At 41.5% G+C, this 23677-nt stretch overlaps 1 protein-coding gene across 1 annotated transcript; it reads right to left on the reverse strand.

Moving 5' to 3' along the window:
- Window positions 1–15423: 15423 nt before the first annotated feature.
- On the reverse strand, window positions 15424–16458 carry LOC142034870 (trace amine-associated receptor 2-like). Its single transcript, XM_075036694.1, has one exon. It carries the CDS (start codon window positions 16456–16458, stop codon window positions 15424–15426), a length of 1035 nt encoding a protein of 344 aa, XP_074892795.1.
- Between the last annotated feature and the right edge of the window lie 7219 nt (window positions 16459–23677).

Here is a 23677-nt window from a genome sequence, read left to right on the forward strand (position 1 = left end):
GGGGCCGGGCGGGCCGCCGGGCGCTGCCCCTGACGGGCGGCTCCGCTCGGGCCTGCGGGCGGGAGCGGGCTGCCGGGGGAAGGGGGCAGCCGCACGCAGCACCGTGCGAGGGGAAGGAACGGGGGGGAAGGGGGCGTAATTTAAGGAAAAGGTGCTGTTGCCTCGGGAACCGAGGGGAGACCATGAGCAGGGAGACAGTATTACAGGGAGAAGTAGGATGTTACCACGTTAATATCCCGCTTTGAAGCACCGCCTCCAGTTTTGGTCACCTTGTCTCTAAATGGGAGGCGGCACTTAGAGGAAAGTGAGTGGGGAGTTACGGATGTCTTTAAAGGTGCCCGTAAACGCCGAGATTCGCAACATTTTGCTGAGAGAGGGGGCACGCGGTGCCAGGAACCGGGAGGAACGGCGGGTGCGTTGGCGGGGCCGCCGTCCCTGGGCGCGGCGCGCAGGAGGAGCAGGCCGCGCCTGGCAGCCGGGGCAGCCGTAGCGGCGGCTCCCGGGAGTGGGGCGAGGGGAGCAGAGGCATGGCGAAACCCCTTCTCCTCCTGGCCCGGACACCCGGGAAGAAGCAGCAGGTGAACCTCAAGGCAGCCTCCACGCCAGCAGCTGGGGCCCTTCGGCATCCTTCCTGGTTCTTCCAAGGGAAAATTGCAGGACCGGATGCTCCCCGGAGCCAGGCTGATTCAGCCCCCCGTGCACGAAACACCACGGAGAAAACAGTGCGCAGCACCCGATGGACGGGAACGCTGTCTCCTCCGCACAGCCCAGCCTTGCCTAGGGAAGAGCTGCGGCAGTTGGGAAGTATAAGTTTATTTCTGCTACGTCATAGATCTCGGTCATCGCTAAGATTTAGAAATAACTAGAGCAGTCGAAACCTGAATAACATCCTAACCAAACAACATCGATAGAAAAGTCCAATAAACTGCCAACACAGTAGAGTGAAGTTAAAAGCCTGAAAGAGACAAGACTACCCTTTACATAGGTGGTTCTTGAGGTGTCTCAAAGCGTGCTGAAAGGCGAGACAACATAGCCCTGAGACTTGCATACCTACCTATAGTTCTTATGTTAATTGATGCTTGGAAATGTCCTTTTCTCACTTTCATAAATTAAAGTTACCAAAGAAAAAAATACTCTGATATGCCTATTTGCTGCAGGAATGCTGTATACATCTTCATTCTAGTTTTAATAGGCTATTTTGATTAGCAATGATTTTAGTGCTGCTACATGTACAGGAGTTTGCCCCCATGCTGCTGACATACTGGAGCTGATCCAAGATGATCCAACTAGACAGTGCACTAATGAGAGTATAATGCACATCCCTTCTGAATTAAGGCCTCGCCTTGATTTTTATCTCCAAGTGTTTGTTGTATAAACTCTGTTGATTGAGCCCACTCACTCTTGCTTTATAAACCTTCAGCTGAGTTCACTGTCAGTTTTTCTCAAGAAAACAATACATCTTTTGCTATCTGATTTCAAATATGTGCTTCCCATTAAAAGAAGTGACCCTTCATCAGTGAGAATACTTTATCTGCAGATCACCACTTTGGTATTTTTTTTTGAGACTTGGAGGTAATACACAGTCATCACTGATCAATGTTCATTCTCATGCTTTGGAAAAGAGGTATCCTAATGCTTTCCTAGAGATGCTGGGTGTTTTATGAACAAAATGCTGGTGCTCACCTGCTGTTAGCTCACTTATCATCAGCATCCACCTTCTATTGTTACTTAACTGAAAAATCTTTGTGATATGATTCTTTAAAGTAACCAATTGCAGCAAAGATGTTACAGCCTGGGAGGAAAAGCTGAATTATAAAACAAACTTCTCATTAAAATGTTGTCTGTACTACAAAAATACTTAAGTAGCCTCTTTAATATAATCTTATAAAATAATTATGAAGATACAGTTAATAGACCATCCAGAAAGTCCTATTTATTGATCAGATACTGCTAAGAGCACAGTATGTCCTCAGAAGATTTTGGTTAACTCCTATGGAAAAGCCATTGACTGGGAGAACATGCTCTGTTTCACCCTTTTAGATAAAACAGGAGGATCCTTCAGTTTCTGCATGCTTTCCTCTGCTAGCAATGGCGTATGGACAGGAGTTGTAAAGAAGCTGTCTTTAAGCGTTATGGTCAGAGATGCTGAAACAGGGTGGTGCTACACAATTCTGTCTCTAAACTCATTTCATTAGCTTCTTTCTAGAGCTCCCACACCAGCGTTACCTGGGGACTGAGTTCAGAATCATGTATTCACTTACCTTTCCTGTCGCTTTTGGAGAGTGATCAGATTTCAGTTGATTAAATGAAATGGGGAAAGCTCTGGGGAAAGAAAGGGGAAAACATTGAGACCCTGCAGTACATAGGCACAGCGTACTGCAAAGGATGCTCTGGATCTTCACTGACTGAAGATCAGAGTATTTGCCAATTATATTCCTGTTATTGTGTGTAAAACTGAACTAAAAGGGGTGTCACTTCAAACACACACTGTTTGAGGATCCATACTCAGTATCGTGTCTGATATTTGAAAGAGTTGGAAGTTAAATCACACCAGCATAGTGTGATTTTGAAAGAGCACACCTTCCTCCTAGCCCAGTATCTGAATCTGCCCCACCTTCCTGTTTCTGTATTTCTGCCTTCCACCTCCTGCTCCTGTCCTGACACCTAACCAGCAGGCACGTGGGCTCAACGGGGTGGGTGGCACAACCATCGGGGCTGCCAGTGACACAGGAACGAAGCACTCATTTCCGTACAGCTCCCCATGCCTGCCTGATGCATGATGAAATGAAGGGGAAGCAGCCCAACCCTGGCCTCATATTCCTGATGAGCGTCCTCTTTCCAAGGCGTGAGCGGTGCCGAAGTGGTGCGTAATTTACCTTATGGGCAAATTTCATTCTCTGCTATCACAATCCGCTTGCGCGCCTCTAACTTTAGATAGGAAGAGCAATGCTGCCAGTATTTGGTACTGATGGCAAACCGCCCGGCAGAGCTTACCCAGGTAGTTGTTACTGATGCATTCCACCATCAGGAATTCCTGTTATTGTTGTCGTCATCACCGTTTGCTAATTTAATTAAAATACCCGCTCCAGAACCTGAAATGAGATTAAGTTCCTATTACACTCAATGCTGTACAAAATTATGATGGGTGATGGTTTCCAGCCTGAACAAGCTTATGGGTTAATTACATTGCAGAATGGCCAGTAGAACCTATTTGTTTTAAAAAAACCTGTATGGGCCATTTGCGTGTTATTTAGGCTGGTACTTGCTCTCCAGCAGCAGTAATTAACATGGTAGCATATGTTTTAAATAAACTGAAAAAGATTCTCTTCCCAATATTGATAATGTTTCCTTAAAAACAAGCAAAAAGTTTACTAGCAACTTATTTGCAAATCTTTCTTTGCCTTTCTCTTTAATTTTCAAAGACCATATTATACTTTCATCGGCAGTAGTGAAATGAGCTGACATTATTATTTCAAAGCCCAGACTTCAGTTAAGTAGTACCTGCAAATACATAATCTTTCTAACTTCAGCCAGACCATTTTGAAATGATAGAGTTATAAAGGGTACAAACTTAAATGGCAATGTTTTGTTCAGATAATGAAATACAAATCTACAGAAGGAAAGATACTAAAAATAAGAAAAATCTATGGACTTTGTGGTCAGCAACTAGGTCTAATAGAATCCAATAGATTTTCATTCGTAAAATGAGGTCATTGTTGAGCAATCAGTCTTCAGTTTCAATCTTCATTTTACAGCTCCTCCTCCTTCTCATTTTACAATTCATAATTACCTTCATTGCTTTTTGAAACCGTGGAGAAGAAAAAAAAAAAACCACGCACGGGGATCCTGACAGAATTCGGCTAGGTAAACCAAACAGACGTCAAAGGTAAAGGGGTAGAGGGGGAGTTTTAAGACAAGGAAAACATCATTAAATGATAGGTGCGAAATGCAGTGTCAGAAAATTGGGAAAGCAATCCTGGCTACTCCAGCACATTTAGTCTCTAAATGCAAAGACCGACAGACTTACTCTGGAAGCAATTGCCTCTCTCTTCAAATGCAGAACGCAGCTGCACAGCTTCCCTCTACACCGTGGCAGACACAAGTGATCCTGTGCATGTTTTACTGCACTTTCCACAGCCCGACAGTGATGTGAAAGTGCTACTGCAATTCACTCACCTGGGAGATTGGTGTTTGTGTGTTCCGTGTTCTCGAGTGCTTGTGGAAGGTGCCTGACACTGGCAACCGACATCTCCTGTCCAGGTACACACCAGGTACAGGATATAAAGCAACAGCAGCAGCGGCAGCCTCTATGTCTCAAACCTTCAAGGGATCATGACACTACTCTCTGCCTGCCGATCGGCGGAAGGAGGGCGATGACTTTCTGTCAGCCACTAACCTGGGTCAATGCTAAAGAGGAGAGAGGATCTGTATTTCTTCTTTATAATCCCTATGACACTCAAAACTTTTCAGATCTGAATCGCAGAATCTGCTTTTTTGAATGCCCAAAATGTCAGTTCCACAGCCTGAGGAAGGCAGAGGAAGACAGAGGTATAAGCCACAGACACTGCCCACCCCACCCCAGTGTAAATGCAGGACACTCTTATGGTGAACGTGGTGGGATAGAGCAAAGGGTCACAGATGGCACAGTGCCGATCAATGGAAATGAAACACAGCTGAAATACGGAGGTCAAGCAGAAGAGTGTGTCCAGAAAGGTGTGCGGCCTGCAGAAGTCATCTCCAAAATACCAGCAGGTATAATACTCTAAGCCCCAGGAGGAGGTCGGCAAGGGCGAGGGAGAGGAGCAGGGGGTTGGTGGGCTTGTGCAGGGCTTTGAAATGGGAAATGACATGACGACAAGCAGCTTCCCCAGCACCGTGATCAGTGTGCCCAAGGCACAAGCCAGATAAATGGCCAGCTGAACCCCAAAGGGGTGTAAGGTCCTGTAGCAGGAGCTGTTCGCCTCGTAGCACAAGGAGACAAGCATCCCCTTCTCGGCACTGGGAACCCGGGCTGAGCTCACACCAAGCCTGCCCAGGTCCCACTGCGTACCCTGGCTCTGTCACAAGCCTGGAAAAGGATTCGCCTTCCAGCAGAGGTGCCAAATCACTAACCTGAAAAAAAGGTTACAAAAAGGCAGGTTAGAGGGAGAGATGTCTTTTAATCAAGTACTTTTATTAAAGCCATCGGATAGTTTCCATATTTCAAGAGAAAAAAATGAGCCTGATTTATCTGTTTTGTATCTCTATTGAAATAAAACAGCTCTAGATCAGTGTATTCAATTTTTGTGGCATCACTTTTTATATTTTTTTGTTTTCTTTCAGCCAATACCGCAAATAGTTCAGGAAATGCAGCAAGTCCAGAGGTGTGTGGGCAAGCAGTCAACAAAAAGAAGGTCTGCCTTAGAAGGCAAACCAGAGCTGAGTAAGAGGCATTGCAAGCCAAAGCTCCCTAAGGGATTTGAAAGCTGACTTTGGTATAATGGTACACTGGTTCCTGTGAATTTCCCTGGAAATGAAGTTCCAATTTAGTTACGATTCTTTTTATTATGTAGAAGATGTGAAGTGATTATTCTGAAACAAGTAATATCTGACTGCAAAGGAAAACCCCTCAGGGCAAGTTGCTCATTTTATAGTGTTCTGGCTATGGGGATATATATGGATATCCATTGTGTTGATGACAAAAGTATTCAGCAAGGCAGACAGAAATATTGTTATATGCCCTAAAGATTGCTCCTGCTTTTTACTTATGAAATTGCTATTTAAGTTTTAAGTTACTTAATTTTTAATTTGAACTGTAAGAAATATACAATATTAATGGTTTATAGTGCATTATTCCAGCAGTCTTTTTAATAAATCAGATAACTGAAAGGTATGATTTTTAACAGTGGGACAATTACAATTAAATACATTACATTCTTCTATATGTGTTTTTGTTCTTGAAATGACTGGTATAATAGCTGGAAATTATTCCCACCTTTGCCATCCTTCCCAGCAGCAACAAAACATAATAACAAATATCTCTTAATTTTATTTCCATAAACTTTTAAATCAGGAATACTTATGGTACAATATCTCTTTTCGTAGAGTGGGAGCTGTACTGCAATGCACTGAAATCCTTTTCTAAGTACATGCCTACTGCCTGAGTGGAAAGCGTGAGATGTTGCATAAACCAGATGGAGAGAGAGTCCCTATAGGTGACTAATATACTCTAGGGGCATAGAGAGACTGTTGTGTATTTAGCAAAAATTGCCATTTTCTAAGAAGAAGTTTAAATGCACACATGCTCAGCTGCTCTTGAATCAAAATTGCTGGGTATAGTCTAAAGCTGAACTTTTGTTGAATGTACTATGCAGCCTAGTAATCCACTGGAAAACACAAAAACCCCAGAAGGATAAGTGTGCTGATACGGTTCAATCTGCAGTGAAGACATGCATAGCCAATACCTTTTTTCATTGAAACTGCTGCATATAACCTCTAAGATCTAAATTCCTCTAAGTAACCTCTGAGTTCCTTAAAATAGAACAAGACAGTTTCAAAGGATTACGGACTTTCTAAGAGGGCCATCATCAGTGCCATGAAATTTTTCCTCACAGCTTCCAGGAGAGTCAGTCTGGGATCCCTAAAAGGAATATAATAGTATGAGAATGCTGTGGGCTTACTAAGTTGACCTATATTGAGCTAGTGAACCTAAACCTCAAATATTCCGTCACATGTATTACAGCTGTATAGCCCATAGTGCAGCCTTTTGTTCTCCCTTGTAGTAGTAAGCAGTTACCATCTCTGAAGAAGTCAGGGTCTCATATATGAGTGTTTTATCATTACTGCAGAGTGGCGGAAATGTTTGTAGAGTAAATACTCACCCAGTCCAGCTTAAAATTCTGCCAGGTGTAGTGCACTCCACCTCCATGCAGACAGGGGGTCTCCATAGGGTGCAGTATGTATTTTTTCTTAATATTTTTTACACAAATAGCAACATTTGGCCTTCAGTTTTGTAACTATGGAAAATCCTTGTCCATAGCACTCACAAGAAATTGTTCCACCTGCTGTATCCCAGTTTTGTGTAACTTTTGCTTTTATGTTTTCCTGCTCTTGGTTACACTGGTCTGCGTTCTGTCCATTCAATTGCTCATATAGGACACACGTATATGAGCAGTTTTAGAAACAGTACCTCTCTAAGTTAACTGTGCCAGCTTAAACTGTTAAAAGTGGAAGTGAAGATGGAGAGAGAAGAACTCACTGCCATTGAACCCATCTGTAGCATCTTTATCCAAATTAGTCAGCTGAAGGATTACAACCAATGAGACTGTGGATTAGAGAAGGAGTAAAAAATTATATTTTAGTTCAGTAAGTGAATAAAAAGAATTAATAAATTCAAATATTTTATCTGTTATCTTTGAAATTGAAAAATCATATATTTGTTTCAGTCTAGGATTGTCTTAACCCAATTTTTCTTTCAGTTTATTGATCTTGTTATCCTTTTATTGTCTCCTTTTTTTCCATTTATGTCAAATTTGAAATTATTGCTATCATAATAAAGTGAAAAATCCTGATACTTCATCATCTTCAAAACATTCCCTCTCATCATTTTTTTCTGTCTAAACTTTTTTCTGAATGTGAACCCAAAGTGCACTTTTTATTGAACTTAGTGTTTAGTGATGCAGCAGAGAAATTGTAAAAGGTATGACAGAAAAAAGTCAAAATACACGCAGAAAAAAAGTTGAATGTGACATACTCTGGTTCAAGAGTTCTCTGCAGAAGAATTCATTAATAACAGGTATTAAAGGTAATCCCAAGACTGCAAAAGAGGGCTGCAGGTACAACCAATATAGCCTTTCCCCAGAGCTCCTGATTCCCTTTGCTGTTGTTTGCAGTGAACAAAACACATGTCAACTGGGAATAATCTGACCAAAACAAGCAATATGTCAATAGGGCCTGTTAATTCACATTTCAGAAGAAAAATTAGAAACTTAAGATATTTTAAGCTGGTAAAAAAGGAAAGGAGAGGGAGAAGTAAGGTGGTGTACTGCACAGCACTGGCAGAACAAAATGAACAAAGATTTAATACTGAAATACAAGCCACCAAGTAGTCCAGCCTGTGAAAAGCATCAAATGGCCTTCAGCCACCTGGATGTGGCTCACGCAAAGCTGCCTTTTTATACTGGGCAATTTTTTAGTGGCACAAAGTGGACAGAGGTGACCGAACTCCCCTGGGCGAGGAACAGGAGAGCACACGGCAGCTTAAAACAGACATCCCTATCACCCGTCTTCTGCTGATTCAAGGCACCTGCACAACACTGACCTGCAGCCAGACCGCTGATCCCAGACTGGGCAGATATCACTCACTCCCTGCAATTTCCACCAAAAGAAACAGAAATGGTCAATATAATTGCCCACAATTTCTTGCCCAGCTGGTGTGGGGCCTGTGAGACTAGAGGGGATGTTCTGGTCCAGGGCTGCTCCATCCCCATGGGCATCAAACATCACTTTCAAATCCTGTAGAATCACATTTTCTTCCTGTCTGGCCTGGCAATGTTGCACTGCTGGTAGCATTACTTGAATGAGACACCGATTTCTGCTAAATTGTCACAACAAGGAATAAAAATCACTTTTTTGCCCAGAATAACATTAGAAAAGCCAGATGCACTGGAATGTCCTGCATCACCAAACAGGAGCACACTCCTTTTGTACTCACACAACAGAGCAGCTGCGTGGCAGCACCTGACCGTCACTTTGGCGTCCTGACTGTGGGGAAAGGGCACAGTGCAGTAACCACTGGGAAGACAGAACTGAAACTTTGCCCATGAAACCTTTGACAAATATGATGGTTTTTTTTTTTATTTATATTTGATTTACTCCCTTTTTAAAAATTTAACCTTTAATTCCTCTGAGGGAATGTACCCACCTTTGTAGATGACTGTTTTGATGATAACTTATTTTCATTAGCAGTGCAGTGCAGCACATGGAGAGAGAGGCAGTTGTTCAGAGGCTAGACAATCATACCCTAAATCAACCCACATTTAAGATATTTTTCAGCTACAGAATGAAAAATTGTGTTTATAAGAGCAGGCTGAGGTTGGTTTATCAGCACTTGTAAGACTGTGTCTGGAGTCCTATGAGCAGATAAAGATGATGGAGTGTTTTCAGCTGGAAAAAGTGTTTCGGCTCCATTCTGCTCCCCTGGTTTGTTTGGAAAGTTTGACTAATAGATCGGGACGACTAGTGTGCTAATTTTCAGACAATGATATCTAAATAATTACCTCATGTGGCTTAAATATGAGAGTTCACGGTGGCCCTTGGGCACAATGGTTCTTCAGTGTCGTGGCCACGTTGCTTGTGTCTCTGTGCACACAGCAGAGAGTCTGGATGATGTATCCTGTATATTTTGTCAGTGTGCTGGTCCTTTCCTAGCACCCGGACACAACATTTCTTCAGATGTTGTTATTACCTTGCTGAATCTAAGTCCACCCATAGGTTACCTTTTATTGTATTTGACAGTATATGCACATACTGTAAAGATAAAAGAACCATATAAATATTTGCAAAGTTTTCTGAAAGTAATTCCAGGAGTTGCTAATTCATTTATAAAGAATGTGACTAGTTAACCAAGTTTTTACAGGAAGGCAGTAGAGTACACTGAAAATAGCAGTCTGAATATTGCACCTGCAATGACCGTTTTCAAAGGTTTTTTGTAACAGATGATAAACCCTAAGTGATGGGGCTGCAGGCAGAGCTGAAATAATCCAGCCAGCAGGTGGCATTGCACAAGCCCTTAAGTGCCGAGAAGTTAATAAAAAGATCAACTATTAGGAGAAAGGCAGCCAAAACCAACAACAAACCCAACCAACCAACCTCCCCACCCCCCTGCCCCCGCCAAATTCCCATCATTATGCATGGTGTTTCCATTACTTTGTTCTGGTTTTGAAGGAATTCTGATTCTTGTGACACAGAATTTTGTTAAGTTTTCTGCAGTGTTTTCTTGCTACAGAAACTATGTAGACTTGCATCTCTACCATCACTGTGCCTGGAAAAGAGGAAGCAAAGGGAGAAGCCAACACTTCTCAGCATTTGTTAAGTATGAGAGAAACACAGAAACTGCTGCAGGAAATAGGTGCCATATATTCTCCAATACTGTCAGTATTTAACCCTGAGAAAACCATGCTAAAGGCAAACAAGAATCAAATTGACGTGCAATCTAAGAAAATTACTTCTATCATAGGGATGGTCATTTTGGTGATGTAGTGCTGTATTGGGTCTGGCACAAATGCAATGGGTCAAAGACGGTATAATTACAGTCGAGAGAGAGAAATCAGACAGAACAGTGAGGTGCTACACACAACTGTCATCACAAGATGTGTCAAGTTTGCAGGAGAGATCCCCAAGGTACCAGCATGATTTGATGGAGCTGGCTGCACTGTGGGGCATAACATGACACTGAGAAAAAGTCAGTTTTGACCATGGAGCAGACCAGAAACTTGGTGGGAGAGTGGGTTGCTGGAGATGATGGATGGAAGCAGTCACAGATATATTTCCCTCTGTTTTGGACAGGACGGTTCCACCTGTGTACGTGTGCACAGCACAGGGGCAAAGCCCATGCCTTGCATTTCTAGGCCCTAAATTGTTAACTGTATCTTGCATTTCTAACCCTAAAATCTTAACAAAGTCAAAGCAATACTACACCAGCTGTGAGCCCCAGAGGCTAGATGAAGTCATGATTTGGCAGCATGAAGTATTCGCCAAAGTATTGCAACACAACCAGTCCTGGGGCAGAAAACTAGGTGAAACAAAATTGCTTAAACATTGAAGAACAAGATCTGTAGGGGAAAGGGTTTTTCTTGAGCATGCAGTCCTTTCTTTGGGTCAAATCTTGCCTCTCCTGATTTATTTAAAACATATCTTATATCTTCAGAAGCATCTTTAAACCATCATGATTACAGTGTCAGGTCTAGAGACAAATGCGACTGTCGCAAGTGCTGCGACTGTCACTTCTGTCACTCGGCATCTGAACGGAAGGATGAGGGGACAAAATCTGGCTCTTAGCTCCGCTGATGTCAGGTACCTGCAGCATCAGTGTACTCTGGCCATGCGCAGGCTCTGAAATTAAAGTGTCTGAGGGCAGGATCCCAAGCGCAGGGTGGAGCTCAGGTGTCGCTAGCTGACTGGTATGAAAATGCGATGGGGGCCGGTGGCACAGGCCAGCTGCCCCCCTCCCGGCTGGTCTCTCCTGTGAGCGGCTGCAGCTGCAGCTTCTGCTTGCAGGCAGGGAGCAAGAGAAGGCTGCTCCCGGTCAGAGTCAAGCAAATATTTGCCTGTTTTCCTCTCCCCTCCTGCCTCAGAAGGCTCCCTTCTCCTGCCTTTCCCTCTTGCTCCGGTCTACACCCCAGATCAATTTTTTTTGTGTGTTTAAATATCCTTATTAAAATCCAAGGCTCCTTTGAGTGCTTTTTTTCTCCATCCTGCATTTTGGTGGAAATGTGTAAGTAAAAACATGAGAGAAAGCACTCCTCCTTTCTTACAAGAGAAACTGGAATGTTCTGGTTTATATATCGTTAAAAAGGTTCATGGCTGTCTCTTGAGAAACTGCACATCCTTTTGTATGTGGTTTTTCTCTGTAATGCTTCATTGATGCTTTGTTGCTGCTGTAGCCATGAAGACTGACTCGCAACTGATCCAGTGGGAAGATGATTTGATTAGGTTACATAAATGGAAGAATAAATAAATCAGTTTAATATATTACAGTTACAGCTGTATAGGCCCTTTTGTCAGGAGTTTCTTGGAACAGTTACTATCATTTACTTAATTTTCACTTAATCTGATTAAAATGTTGTGGGTTTTTTTGTTAAAAAAACATTATAACTGAAAATTGGATGCTGGCTATTGAGCATTAATTTACCTGAACTTATCTGGCTTCTTTGGCATATTTTCATTTTGAATAGAAAAATTAATGCCTGTAAACCAAAACCGTTAATTTAAATCTTGATTAATTTATTTTGGAAATGCTACTGCAGACTCTCCAAATGATTGCCATTTGGATGTTTTATGTTATTGCTCACTTCCTTCACCTGCAAAACACACCTGCCTTCAGAACCATGGTTATATCAGTGTCTTCATGCTAAATACTTGTGCTCGGCAGTATTAAGGTATAAAATAAAAATCAGCACAGAACTTGCAAAAATAAATCAATCTATTTCTCAAAAAGTTTTCAGCTGGTGTTGTTGCAACCCAAGGATTTAACTTTTTTTTTTTTTTACCCCTTTCTTAATAATAGATGTTGACTTTTTTCTTGAAAGCTGCCTTTGCCTGTGGACTCCACAAGGGGGTAGGAAATCCTTTCTCACAGTTTAGGCTGTGACAGAAATGACCAAAAGAAAAAAAAAATAGTGCTGTCAGACTGAGGTGCCCACCTGGATGTGGGAGCTTGAACTCCCTTCTGAGTCCAGGATTGAAAATATATCCTCTGAGAGCCATGTTAGCTCTTGCTGGAATCATTCACAGTAAAAAAGATAGAAGTCTTAAACCTTCTGGCTGCTGCCCTGTGGAGAAGAACATGGTCCGGATTTGATATAGACCAGAATTCAGGCTAAAACAGTACACTGTGTAGCTTGGACCAACAGATTAATGGGTGAGCATGTGTTTCAGAAAAAATAATACAAAACAATTTACCATGATATTTAAGGAGAGGAGGAAATGAAGAGATCTGCAGTGCTTGCATCTGAACATAAATGGTGTACCCCATTGAATTGGATGTGATTAATATGTTATAGCAAAACCCACAAGACACTTGTGTTCTCCTGTGCACCAGCAGCTGTGGTCCACAAAAAAAATCCCTGTTACTCTGATGCCCTAGGTTTTGTGCAAAGCAGTGCTTTGTTTAGCACCAAGTTTAGCACCAGTATCAAGTTTAACAGCAGGTGGAACAGCATGACATGCCACAAAGTCGTTCAGGAACCAAATCCCACGATCTGACAGATCTGGAAGTCCCCTTGGCCAGAAGAACTACTGAAGAAGATGTAGGTGCAGGCTGCAAATTGGGTAGCAAGACTGACAAAGTAGATGCTCCTGTAACATCCAAGGGCACACACTGGACACACACAAGGACATGATGACACATTGAAGCCTCACAGATTGCTCAAAATTGTTCCCTGAAGATTTGCAGTCTGGAAGAAATGTTGCCTTTGTAGGAGATGTCATGTACTGGGCTGACTCTGAATGATTTATGCTATGTGTTAATGAAGTAATTTAATCATTACTTAAAATGTCTCCAATTGCATCATGTTTTACCAGCTACACATTTAATATGTAGAAGAGTTTTCAGAAATGCCTAAATGTGGCCTTAGGGACTTAATTAGGCACCTAACATTAACTTATCCTATTCTTGTGTAACAAACAGAAGGGATTAAAACTCACTCTGCAGAATATTTGAGTACAGTGGCAAATACTGCTGGCAGCAAACATTCTGAAAATGCTTAAAAAGGATCTGTAGTTGCCTCCAACTCTAGCATTATATCTAATTTTTTGGCCCATCATCAGACTCATGGCTTCACTGCTAGAAGAATGTCAGGGATATTTAGCATTTGTTAGCTTTCAGTAAAAACCCCTCATAGACTAGTTTTAACACAAAGACAGATCTGATGGCGCACAAGTTTCTTTGAAGAAGCCACACTGAGCCGCATGCAGACATGACCTGGCACAGCTGGCTGCGACACCATCTCTGCTGGGCTCCCCATCCCCTCGCATGGAGCTCCCCTCTCCCTGCCAGCACCGGCACGCCGCAGGCTCTCCGTATCACCCCCAAACACCATGTATTTCGTGTGACTGGGCTCCAGAAGGAGAAGCAGGAAGTTCCTGAGAGCATCCCTGGTGGGACACTGGCCAGGGAGGCGTCACGTGAAGTGTATGCAAAGGTTGCCCCCCACTTCACCAGAGCTTCCAGAGAGCTGGCCCCCAGGAAAGCACTGCAGGAGCAAAACCAGATAAGATGAGTCTAGACAAACCTGAGGCTTGGCTGCAAGCAACCTGCTGCTCAGTTTTCTCGCTCTCCTGGAGCCCCACTCCCACTGCCCTCGTGTTTAATCTGGGGGTCTCCCTGGGCATGCTTTGAGCAACGATATGGGACAAACTATTATCCAACTTCTAGGTGCCTAAAGTCTTTATTGCATCCAGCCCTGCTTTGTTCCCTGCTCTGGCTGTTCAACTAGTGGCAACTGTGCACAGAGAAAGTATTTGCATCAGCTTAAAGACCTTGGGGTTTATGTTTCTTATTAGAAAAGATGAGAGCCTTACACTTCAGCCCAGATAAATCTGTGACCTTCCAGCTCCTTTCTGTCTCAGATGTTTCAGGGTTGGGGTGAAATTGGAATTTTCCAGATCCCAAATAGAACGTGTTCATGTTATTGCAAATCCATTAAAAAGTTTTCAGCAAAGAAAATGAGCAGCTATCACTGGCATGCCATACTAATATAGATGCAATAAGTCAAGAAGTGAATAAACATGTGGGTGGCTTTTTCGTAGTCAGACTTTAATAAGGGTAGAGTATACACTGTATGCATGCCACAAAAGGTAAGTCAGGGGTACAATTCACAATGAAAAGACTGCAGTATCTGGATTCAGTAACAACAACTCAGCCAACCTTATTTTAAGCATGTAACTGATGTGAACCTGTCAGTGACTCTTACTGACTTCAGAGGGAGCTCAGCATGGCAAGGACCTCAGTGAGAGGCTCTAGTCCAGTGTGAAAGTGGGGTGGGGTGAATACGGGGTGGGCTGTCAGCAAGCATATTTTATAACATCTGGAGCCTCACATCTAAACAAAGAAAGGACAAGCATGTACCTGAGTGTGAGCAGTACTCTCGTTCCTGAGTACTCCTCCTCAAGTACGAAGCACATGGAGGACAAGGGCTGAAAACCTGATTCTGTTGTTTTCAGGGAAAAAGATCATCTTCAAGCCAAAATTACACTTAAATTCTATTTGCTTGGGAATAACAGCAGATTTTATACATCTGCTAATGCCCCACTCACAAAAGGGTGACAAAGACTGTCACCGTATTAGCCTGGTATGTATTCAGTTCAGGAGATTATTTGGTGAACCTCAAGAAAGATTAGCTGCATGCATACAAGATTAGGTGAAACAGTGTTTATGGACTGTATGTAAATACTTTCTGAAATTGAAAAAAAAAAAAACCTTAAGAGATTGCAGAAAGAAACTTCTGACACACTATCAAGGCATTAAGAGTGAACACAAGTGGTAAATAAGTATTATATGAAATGAGTCTGATTTTATTAAAGAAATATTCGATGAGATAATTCTACAAGACTGACTCATAAAATTCATATTGCACATTTCTGGCTTTTACTGAACCATGAATATCCAGTAATCCACTCTTTCTTCTTCATTTCTAGAGCTGCTGTCAGTAGTAGAATCTATTACTATGACTGATCTTCAGATAAAAGTTTTATTGTACGAAAATGTGGGTTAAATATTCTGCCTTTTAAGATATATTTAAATGTTTTCCGAAACCATGGATAGAAAAAGCCATATATTAATGGATTGCAGAAAGAATTTAAATACCCAAGCCAGTTTAGAGCATCAAACAAAGGTAAAGGAGTAGAGAAATTTAAAAATGGATCAATTAAGATAGTGAAAAAACAAGGAAACCAGCATATTAAGAAACCCAGCATAACTATACTCAAAGTCTTGGCAGCTTTCCTGTCTTTATTCTTAGAAAGCTCATTTTTCTTATCACTTTTTGTGGGCCTGTGCACTTGGCTCAACTCACTTGTGTGCCTTTGGGAGACAGTAAAAATTTTAACATAAATCCCTATCATAATACAAGCAGGAGCAAATAAACCAACTGTAAATAAAACAGCTCCCCACAGTTTGTTGAACACAATAGGGCACAAGCTTGAGCATTTAACCAGTGTTTCATAACCCTCAATTCCAGAAGCATAAGCTTCTGAGAAAACTACACCAAAAGCAAAAGCAGCAGGCACTGACCAGCACACTGCTATGATTTGTTTTATGGCCGCAATAGTCATGGTGCTGGCGTAATGCAGAGGGTGGCAGACTGCATAAAACCGATCCACGGCAATGGAACAAAGGTGGAAAATGGAAGCTAAACAGAGCATCAGGTCAAAACTATAATGAACTTTGCAGAATGTCATCCCAAAGTACCAGCAGTTCTCCACAGACCTCACCATGCTGTAAGGCATAATGGCAAAGCCCAGCAGGAAATCCGTGACGGCCATGGATAGGATGAGGAAATTGGTCGGAGAATGAAGCTGCTTGAAATATGAGATGGAAACGATTATGGCCAGATTCCCTAAGATGGTGAGAATGAAGGCTGCTGTTATGAATAGATACATTACCCCTCGTACTCCTGCTGACCTAAAGCTCTCAGGACAGGATGTATTTCCAAATTCAGAGCAATCAGACAAATCCCTCGAGATATTTGGAGAAAGCATAATCAATCTTTCATTAGACTTTTCTAATGGAGATGCAGTTCCATAGGCAGATTTAAGTTTCCGAAAGATTCCAATTCCTAACATGAGAATACAAGATAAAGTAAGGCAAGAGCATGAACTCAATTACTAAGTGAAATGCAGAAATTCAGAAGCAGACCTTCTCTTGGCTTAAATAGGGACCAGTTGCAACGCATTATTTTTCTGAAATGGTACATGAAATCTGATAACTGGAAGCTATTATAAAATTCATTGCAAACAATATTTTTTAAAAAAGCAGTTGAAAGTAAACTTAATTATCTCTTAAATTAACTATATAATATGATAACATCAATTTTAGTTTGTGCATTCTATCTGGAGCATTCTGTAAAATACAGTTCTTGTACTTTTTATACATCACAGTATTAGTAATTTTAAAGTGTTAGAAGAAAGAGATGCATAGACAAAGAAACCCCTCAAGTCACTTCAGTCTGTAAATACTATATAGGATTTTTTTGTCTCTTCAATCTTAGAATACTGATCCTTTTTCTATAGGAGAAATGTTATCCGAGCTGACAAAACTCAGCTTTCTTGGAGATTTCAGTTAATGTGCTATTCACCTAAATGGTCATCTTAAGAGTCACAAATCAGCTGCCAAAACCCCCTTTTCCAAATTATTTATGATGCTAAACTCACCTGCTGTGGATTATGAAGTACTGGCAATGAATGCATCTGATGGAAATCGGTTGTAAAACTGGTGTGATAAGAAGTATTATTTTCTTTCCTACATAACACACTTGTTTTCTATCATTATAGTTCCACTAACTAAAAGGGAGCGGAGATAGGTCGAGTCTTGTCTCCTGTGATAGACTGTGGTCCAGCTGCAGTAGTTATAAATGAATATAAGAGTGAATATTTTCAAGGGGTAAAAAATTCCCTTCATTTATCTGGGGAGAACCAGACCCATTTCTTCCATCTCTTTTCCTGATAACTTTTTTTGGACAAAGAGCAAATTTAGAAATAGACACAGAAAGAGATACTCTCCTCCACAGCAATTTAACCCACTTAAAAGAAACTTGGGAAGCAGCTCAGTTCACTGACTTTTTCCAATAGGTATTACCCTGGAATGAAGAAAATACAGAAACAGAGCATCACAAGATTAAAAAGAGTACTTCGTAGTTAGTTTTATAGGCTAGTCCTACCTGGTTCTCTTTTAATAATACCATCAATAGCTTCTCTAAGTAGACATTTTCCTGTTTTGTTTTTGTCTTGCAAAACTGCAGTGTTGCTAAAAAGCAGACCCCCCTCTGCATCTTGGCCCAGATTAATGAAAGGTGGGAATTTATTTTTCTTTTATGACATTACACTTAAGTCCCAGGAGATTCTGAGTGAAAAATATGTATATAATGTAGGGGTTTACATCAACAGGAGATAAACAAAGCCAAGTGTCTCTATTCCCAAGACCATTACTTTTGTTTGCTCTATTAATTCATTTACCCTTGTGTATAGAGGAGCTATTTTGGTGACTTAAGGTAGGTACAAGTTATATCAAAATGAGTCTCTGAAAGGAGAGGCTGAAGATAAAGGTGAAAGAAAGATGTTCTGGTTTTTATGTTTTAGTGGCTAATACATTCTTTCACATTTTTTAATGATTACCATTTCTAATGAAACTTAGAAATGAAATATTTAATAACCCTGAAGATTACCACCTTGTAATTTAATGGGCAGCAACAGTACTTTCTCTCATGCTGGCTGTATCTGCAGCTTTCGCATAATATACATTACAGAAACGGATAAAAAGAAGTGTAAATTTAGGTCAATCTATCATCTGTTATTGGACAATCTATTATTTATAAATAAATAAAAAGTAGGAAAGGTGGTATTTATTTTTTTACAAGAAAAGACAAAATTAATTCACTATTAATGTGAATAAGTGGAGTCCTCTGAGGTCAGAGGTGTGTGTTCAGACTTAATGCTGACCCTTATGCAGGTGTATTGAAGATGCATTACAAATCCAAGGGTAAATAAATGCTATTCAGGAGAAACTGGATTTTTATTGAATGCGATATACAGTATCTTGTAAGAACAGGGCAGAAAATAAACATGTTTTTTAAAATGAGTTAAGGGAAAAGTAAGAACATTTAAAGGAGTCTACCTTTATGGCAGCTGCTTTAAAGACAAAAAAGGAAACATTTTGTTGGAAATAAAATGCAAATCTCTGGGATTATCTACAACAGAATCATTTACAGACTCCAAAAGTAGTAAAATTTTGTCAGTGTGTATAGCAGAAATATTTTATCTTTGAGTTCTGTCAGTATTTTTGAGACAGGCATGTTTAGTAACTTTAAGTAATCAAGTGAGAGATATGCAAGATTTACACAGATGATCCTTTATTAAAAGAAGTTACTAAAACATAAATCTGTGCAGACTTTTATGCAGACACAATTATATTAAAGAAAAAAAAAATCTGTGGAAAGAGGCTACACTTGAAAGAGCATTACCTTCAGAAAGCAGCATCCCATGTGTCTCACCATTGGTCCTCCTTTCAGCATGGGACAGAAGATAGTGGAAGAGGAATGGTTTGACACCTCACCTTTCAGAAATTAAATGTCTAAAACCTGCTAACAATTGTACAGGAACTGGAACCCTTATAAAAGAAACTCTAACTAGGTTAAAGCAAGACTACAGAAAGGACCTTAGAAATTGTCTCTGAGAATTAGTCATATGAGGCAATGCTCTACTGCAAAGGCAGTGTGGAGACAAAATTGTTGTAGTCAAAATTTTCACTGGTAAAACAGTTTAGTTTTATTACAGGCTATGAGCTTCCTTCATGTTGTACCTCATCATTTCCATGTTGTTCTTAATTATTGATTGGAAAGAACTGTTTGGTTACTTATTACTAACTGCTGTTATTCCTCTGGGCTGGCTCCAGTAAAGCAGAAATCACAGCAGTAGAGAGCAAAAGACAAGCTCAAATTTTCTTAAAGAGCTGTCTTGTCCTGTTGGTAACTGAGAAAATCCAGAGGGTATAGGATGCACTCTGTTTTCAGTGATCTCTCTTTAACTGACAGATGTCTTTTAGTCAGCATGCTGTGAGTACTCAGTATTTAAGGAGATTGACTCTTCCTATACTTACGGGAATTAAGAAGTTGAGACATCTAGGAGTGGGTTGTGGAGTTCCCACTGCCTAAGATACCTGTGAAACCAGTCTCTTAGGAAATAAATTTGTTTTACAAAGGCTATTGCGTAGTCATCACATAGAAACATTTTCAACTACCCATGCAGTTGGTTGGATTTAAAATAGCAGCATGAAGGTGAAAATATCTTATTAAACCCCCTACAAAGTAGGAAATTAAATTTAATTGGAATCTGATTATGCAAGACTACATAACATTATGCAAGACTCAGTAAATATTATGGCAATTAAATTTCATAGAATCACAGAATGGTTAAGGTGGGAAGGGAACACTCTGCCCCATCATCCAGATCATTAATGAAGATGTTGAACCGGATCGGACACCATATTAACCCCTGGGGTACACCACTAGTTGCTGGCCTCCAACTAGACTTTGTGCCAGTCATCACCACCCTCTGGGCCTCGCCGTTCAGCCAGTTTTCAATCCACTTCAGTGTCTGCTCATCCAGCCAATACTTCATTACCTTCTGTATGTAGTATTTTCTTCCTTGTTGAATGGGTATTAATGCATTGTAGAGGACAGAGAGTGCACAGTGTGCACAACCTAGATGAGTTAATGATTTAAGGAAAGCCATACACTTTGCAATATTTACACAGTTTGAGAGCTCAATTTTTCTGTTTGAACACTGCACTAATGATTTTATTATCTAGCAGTTTAGAATACCCCATTTTGGAGCGAGGCTTTCCTTGTGAGCCTTTTAGAAGGGTCCTGCTTGGGCAGTCAGTGCTCCTCCTCTCCCCCATCCTGCTGCGTCTGCTGTCTGAGGGACAGACTGCAGGACTCGGCCACAGGCGGGACCGCCGTGCACGAGGCCATAGCAGGTGGCAGCCCAGGAGCTGCAGCACCGTGTTACAACCACCCAAACACGAGCTACAGGCACTAAGGCAGAGGGGACAGGCAGCAGTCTACGGCTCTGAAATGGACCATCGGTTTTGTACAATGCATGAGAGGAAGGTGACATTGCAAATTGGGCTCGCTGGTGGCAAAATGAACAGACACAAGTTTACTGGTGAAACAGAGCCTTTCATCGTGCTGGAGTAATTGCTTTGCACAAGTTTTCAGGGAAGTTAAAACATATGAAATCACCCACTGGAGACTCATTTGTTTTGAAAAAGGTAGCCATCTGGGAAGTGTTTAATAAGGTCACTAATTAAATGTGTTGATAAGGAATTTAACAATACCCTTTGCACTTCATTTACATGGTAACACTTTGAGATTGCAGTAAGGTACATTCTCCTTCACCAGACCTGACTCGTAATCTGATGATCGGACAACAGCATGAAGCATTTTTCTTGTGGTCTCCTAATTTATTAAAGTCTTGGGTTCAAACAGAGTCCCTGTGGCCTCATTAACATATCTCATTTGTACATCCCCTTCACAGTGAGAAATCGCTTTGCGCTGCCTGTGATTAGAGCTAAGGAGAGAAAGTAACCTGGGACTTCATTAAAGTTGCTCTGCTGGAGAAGGCACTCTGTAAACAGAAGGCAAGGAGGCTCTTTGGGAAAGTGCCACCTTTAGGTAATAAGACACCAGAGGAAAAAGTTATTTCTGAAACTTTCTGAGCTGGGCCATGCACAAAGCTGACTTATGTTGTAGGTTATTAAGAACAAGGAGAACTGCCTTCTAGGTGTGGGTGAAGGTCACCAGCAGTCTGTATGTGGAAGCCCCCTGTTACTTCTGCAGAGAATAAATACTGGTGACATCTTGGCTAGACTAGTTTGTGGGAGAGTTGTTGGTCTACGCACTGAAAATTTCTTCTTCCACTATTTCCATTTACACTAAATACACTGTGATCATCTTGTGCAGCCACAATGTTGGGATGCCCTCTCTACTGGTTTTGGCTGAGTTAGGGTTAATTTTCTTCATAGTAGCTTGTATGGTGCTATGTTTTGGATTTGTGATGAAAACTGTTGATAAGCCCCCCTTGTTTTAGCTGTTGCTGAGCAGTACTTCCACAGCCTCAAGGCCTTCTTTGTGGGTCGGCTGGGGGTGCACAAGAGGTTGGGAGGGGGCACAGCTGGGACAGCTGACCCCAACTGGCCAAAGGGGTACCCCACACCATATGATGTCGTACTCAGCAGTAAAACCTTGGGGGAAGGAAGAAGGGAGATGTTTAGAGTTACGATGTTCGTCTTCGCAAGTAACCATTATGCATGGTGGAGCCCTGCTTTCCTGGAAACTGCTGAGAATCTGCTTCCAGATGGGAAGTAGTGACGAATTCCATAATTTGCTTTGCTTGTGCATGCAGCTTTATTTTACCTATTAAACTGTCTTTATCTCAACCCATGAGTTTTCTCACTTTTACCCTTCTGATTCTTTCCCCCATCCCACCAGGGCAGTGAGCAAGGGTCTGCGTGGGGCTGAGCTGCCTACTGGGGTTAAAGCACAACACCCTCCAAACTTCTGCACAGCATGCACGGGATGGCTGAGGCTCCCCTAACTCAAGGTGTCCCCTATCTGCCCTCCCTGGCAGGTCATCTCCTCCAGATGACCTACTGGCTGCTGAAAATTTTTGACCTGCTTCCCTCCTGATGTGCTCCAGGGCAGGACAAAAGGAACTGCATGTGTGCCTCTGAGACTTCACAATCCACCATCATCTCCGCACTGCAGCTATTCAGGGAAACCTTCAGTAGTAGCTCCATGGATCGCTGCCTAGATCCAAAATCTCGTTTCAGGGCTCTTGCTAGTCAAGAGTTGGTCCTGAGAAGACATCTAACTGCTAGCTCCAGAAACCTGGCCTTTGACGCAAGCATTTTTGGAGTCCAGGATCATCCCAACTTTTCCATAGTGTGGGATTCAGCTATGCTGAGTAAGCTTCATCTCAGCTACCTAAAAATTATATCTAAAATCATCAAAACATCTGTTCTAGTGACTGGAAGATCCCTCTTGGTAGTAACAGAAAGAATATCTGCAGGAACAATTCAACGTACCTAAAAATGGACAAGCTGGTGAGATAAAGCACCCTGTGAAGATGACTATTTTTCTACAGTGAGTATAAAGAGAGCTACTAATGACTAGAGCGGATGTAGTGCCTAACTTTTAGATGTCTAAATTTAGATTAGATGGCTATCAGCCTTCAGGAGGTTGGATATGATTTTTATGGTTTTACGTGGATTAGCTTTGCACTAGGGTCTAGGCACAGATTGCAGAGGCATATGCTCTATTCGAATTGGAGGCTATCCTGCAAAGAAGCTGGGATCATATTCATTCACAAACACCTCCTGCAACCAGAAAATAATGCCAGAAAGATGCCAAAACAAGTTATGAAGAGAGACTGACCAGTTGTGAACTCTGGTAGAGTTGAAATTCTCTGGAAACACAGTCAAGTTTCCAGATTTTCAAGGAGATAGTGGATGAGGAGAAAGAAACTACTTCCCCATTGACTTCCTGAAGGGACTATGTTAATATGTGCTGAACTTAGTAAATATGTTCAAAAAGCCTCAGATGGGCAACAGTCCTCATAGGGAAAGATCACTTTCCTTCCATCTATAAGACCACCAGAAGAAAGGAGGTATCACCTGGCAGCACTTCTGAAACTGCTATTTTAAGAGAGATCAAGATGTCCAAGTGATCACACAGTTAATTTCAGAAGATAACACTGAGCATGAGAGAATTAACTACATCAGGCCAGCTTCACTGGCCATGAAGGAAGAAGAGAATTACCCATTAACTTCTCAGAAAGGTAGAGATTTTATCTTAACTTACTTTATTTCTCTGAGATAAAGGATTAAAGTAGTTATATTGTCACTAACAAGGATTACCTTCCACAGCACAAGTGCTGGTGTGGTATATATTTCATTGTTCTTTTTTATGTCATTTTGGTGACTGCAAGCTCACAAGATGGCAATGAAACAGCAAAAGGGACTCTCTCAGATCCTGGTATTTTGCTCTGCTGAAATGTAGCATCATTCAACTTTTATGCCTGACAGCATAGAGTGCTTCAATGCTCTACAAAGCACAGAAGAGAAAGGCAAGATACACATATGATGTGCACTTATACAAGCCACATGAATGGAGGATATAATTTACTGACGAGCATAGCTCTT

The sequence above is a fragment of the Buteo buteo genome, chromosome 9 (assembly GCF_964188355.1).
Source record: "Buteo buteo chromosome 9, bButBut1.hap1.1, whole genome shotgun sequence".
Taxonomy (NCBI): domain Eukaryota; kingdom Metazoa; phylum Chordata; class Aves; order Accipitriformes; family Accipitridae; genus Buteo; species Buteo buteo.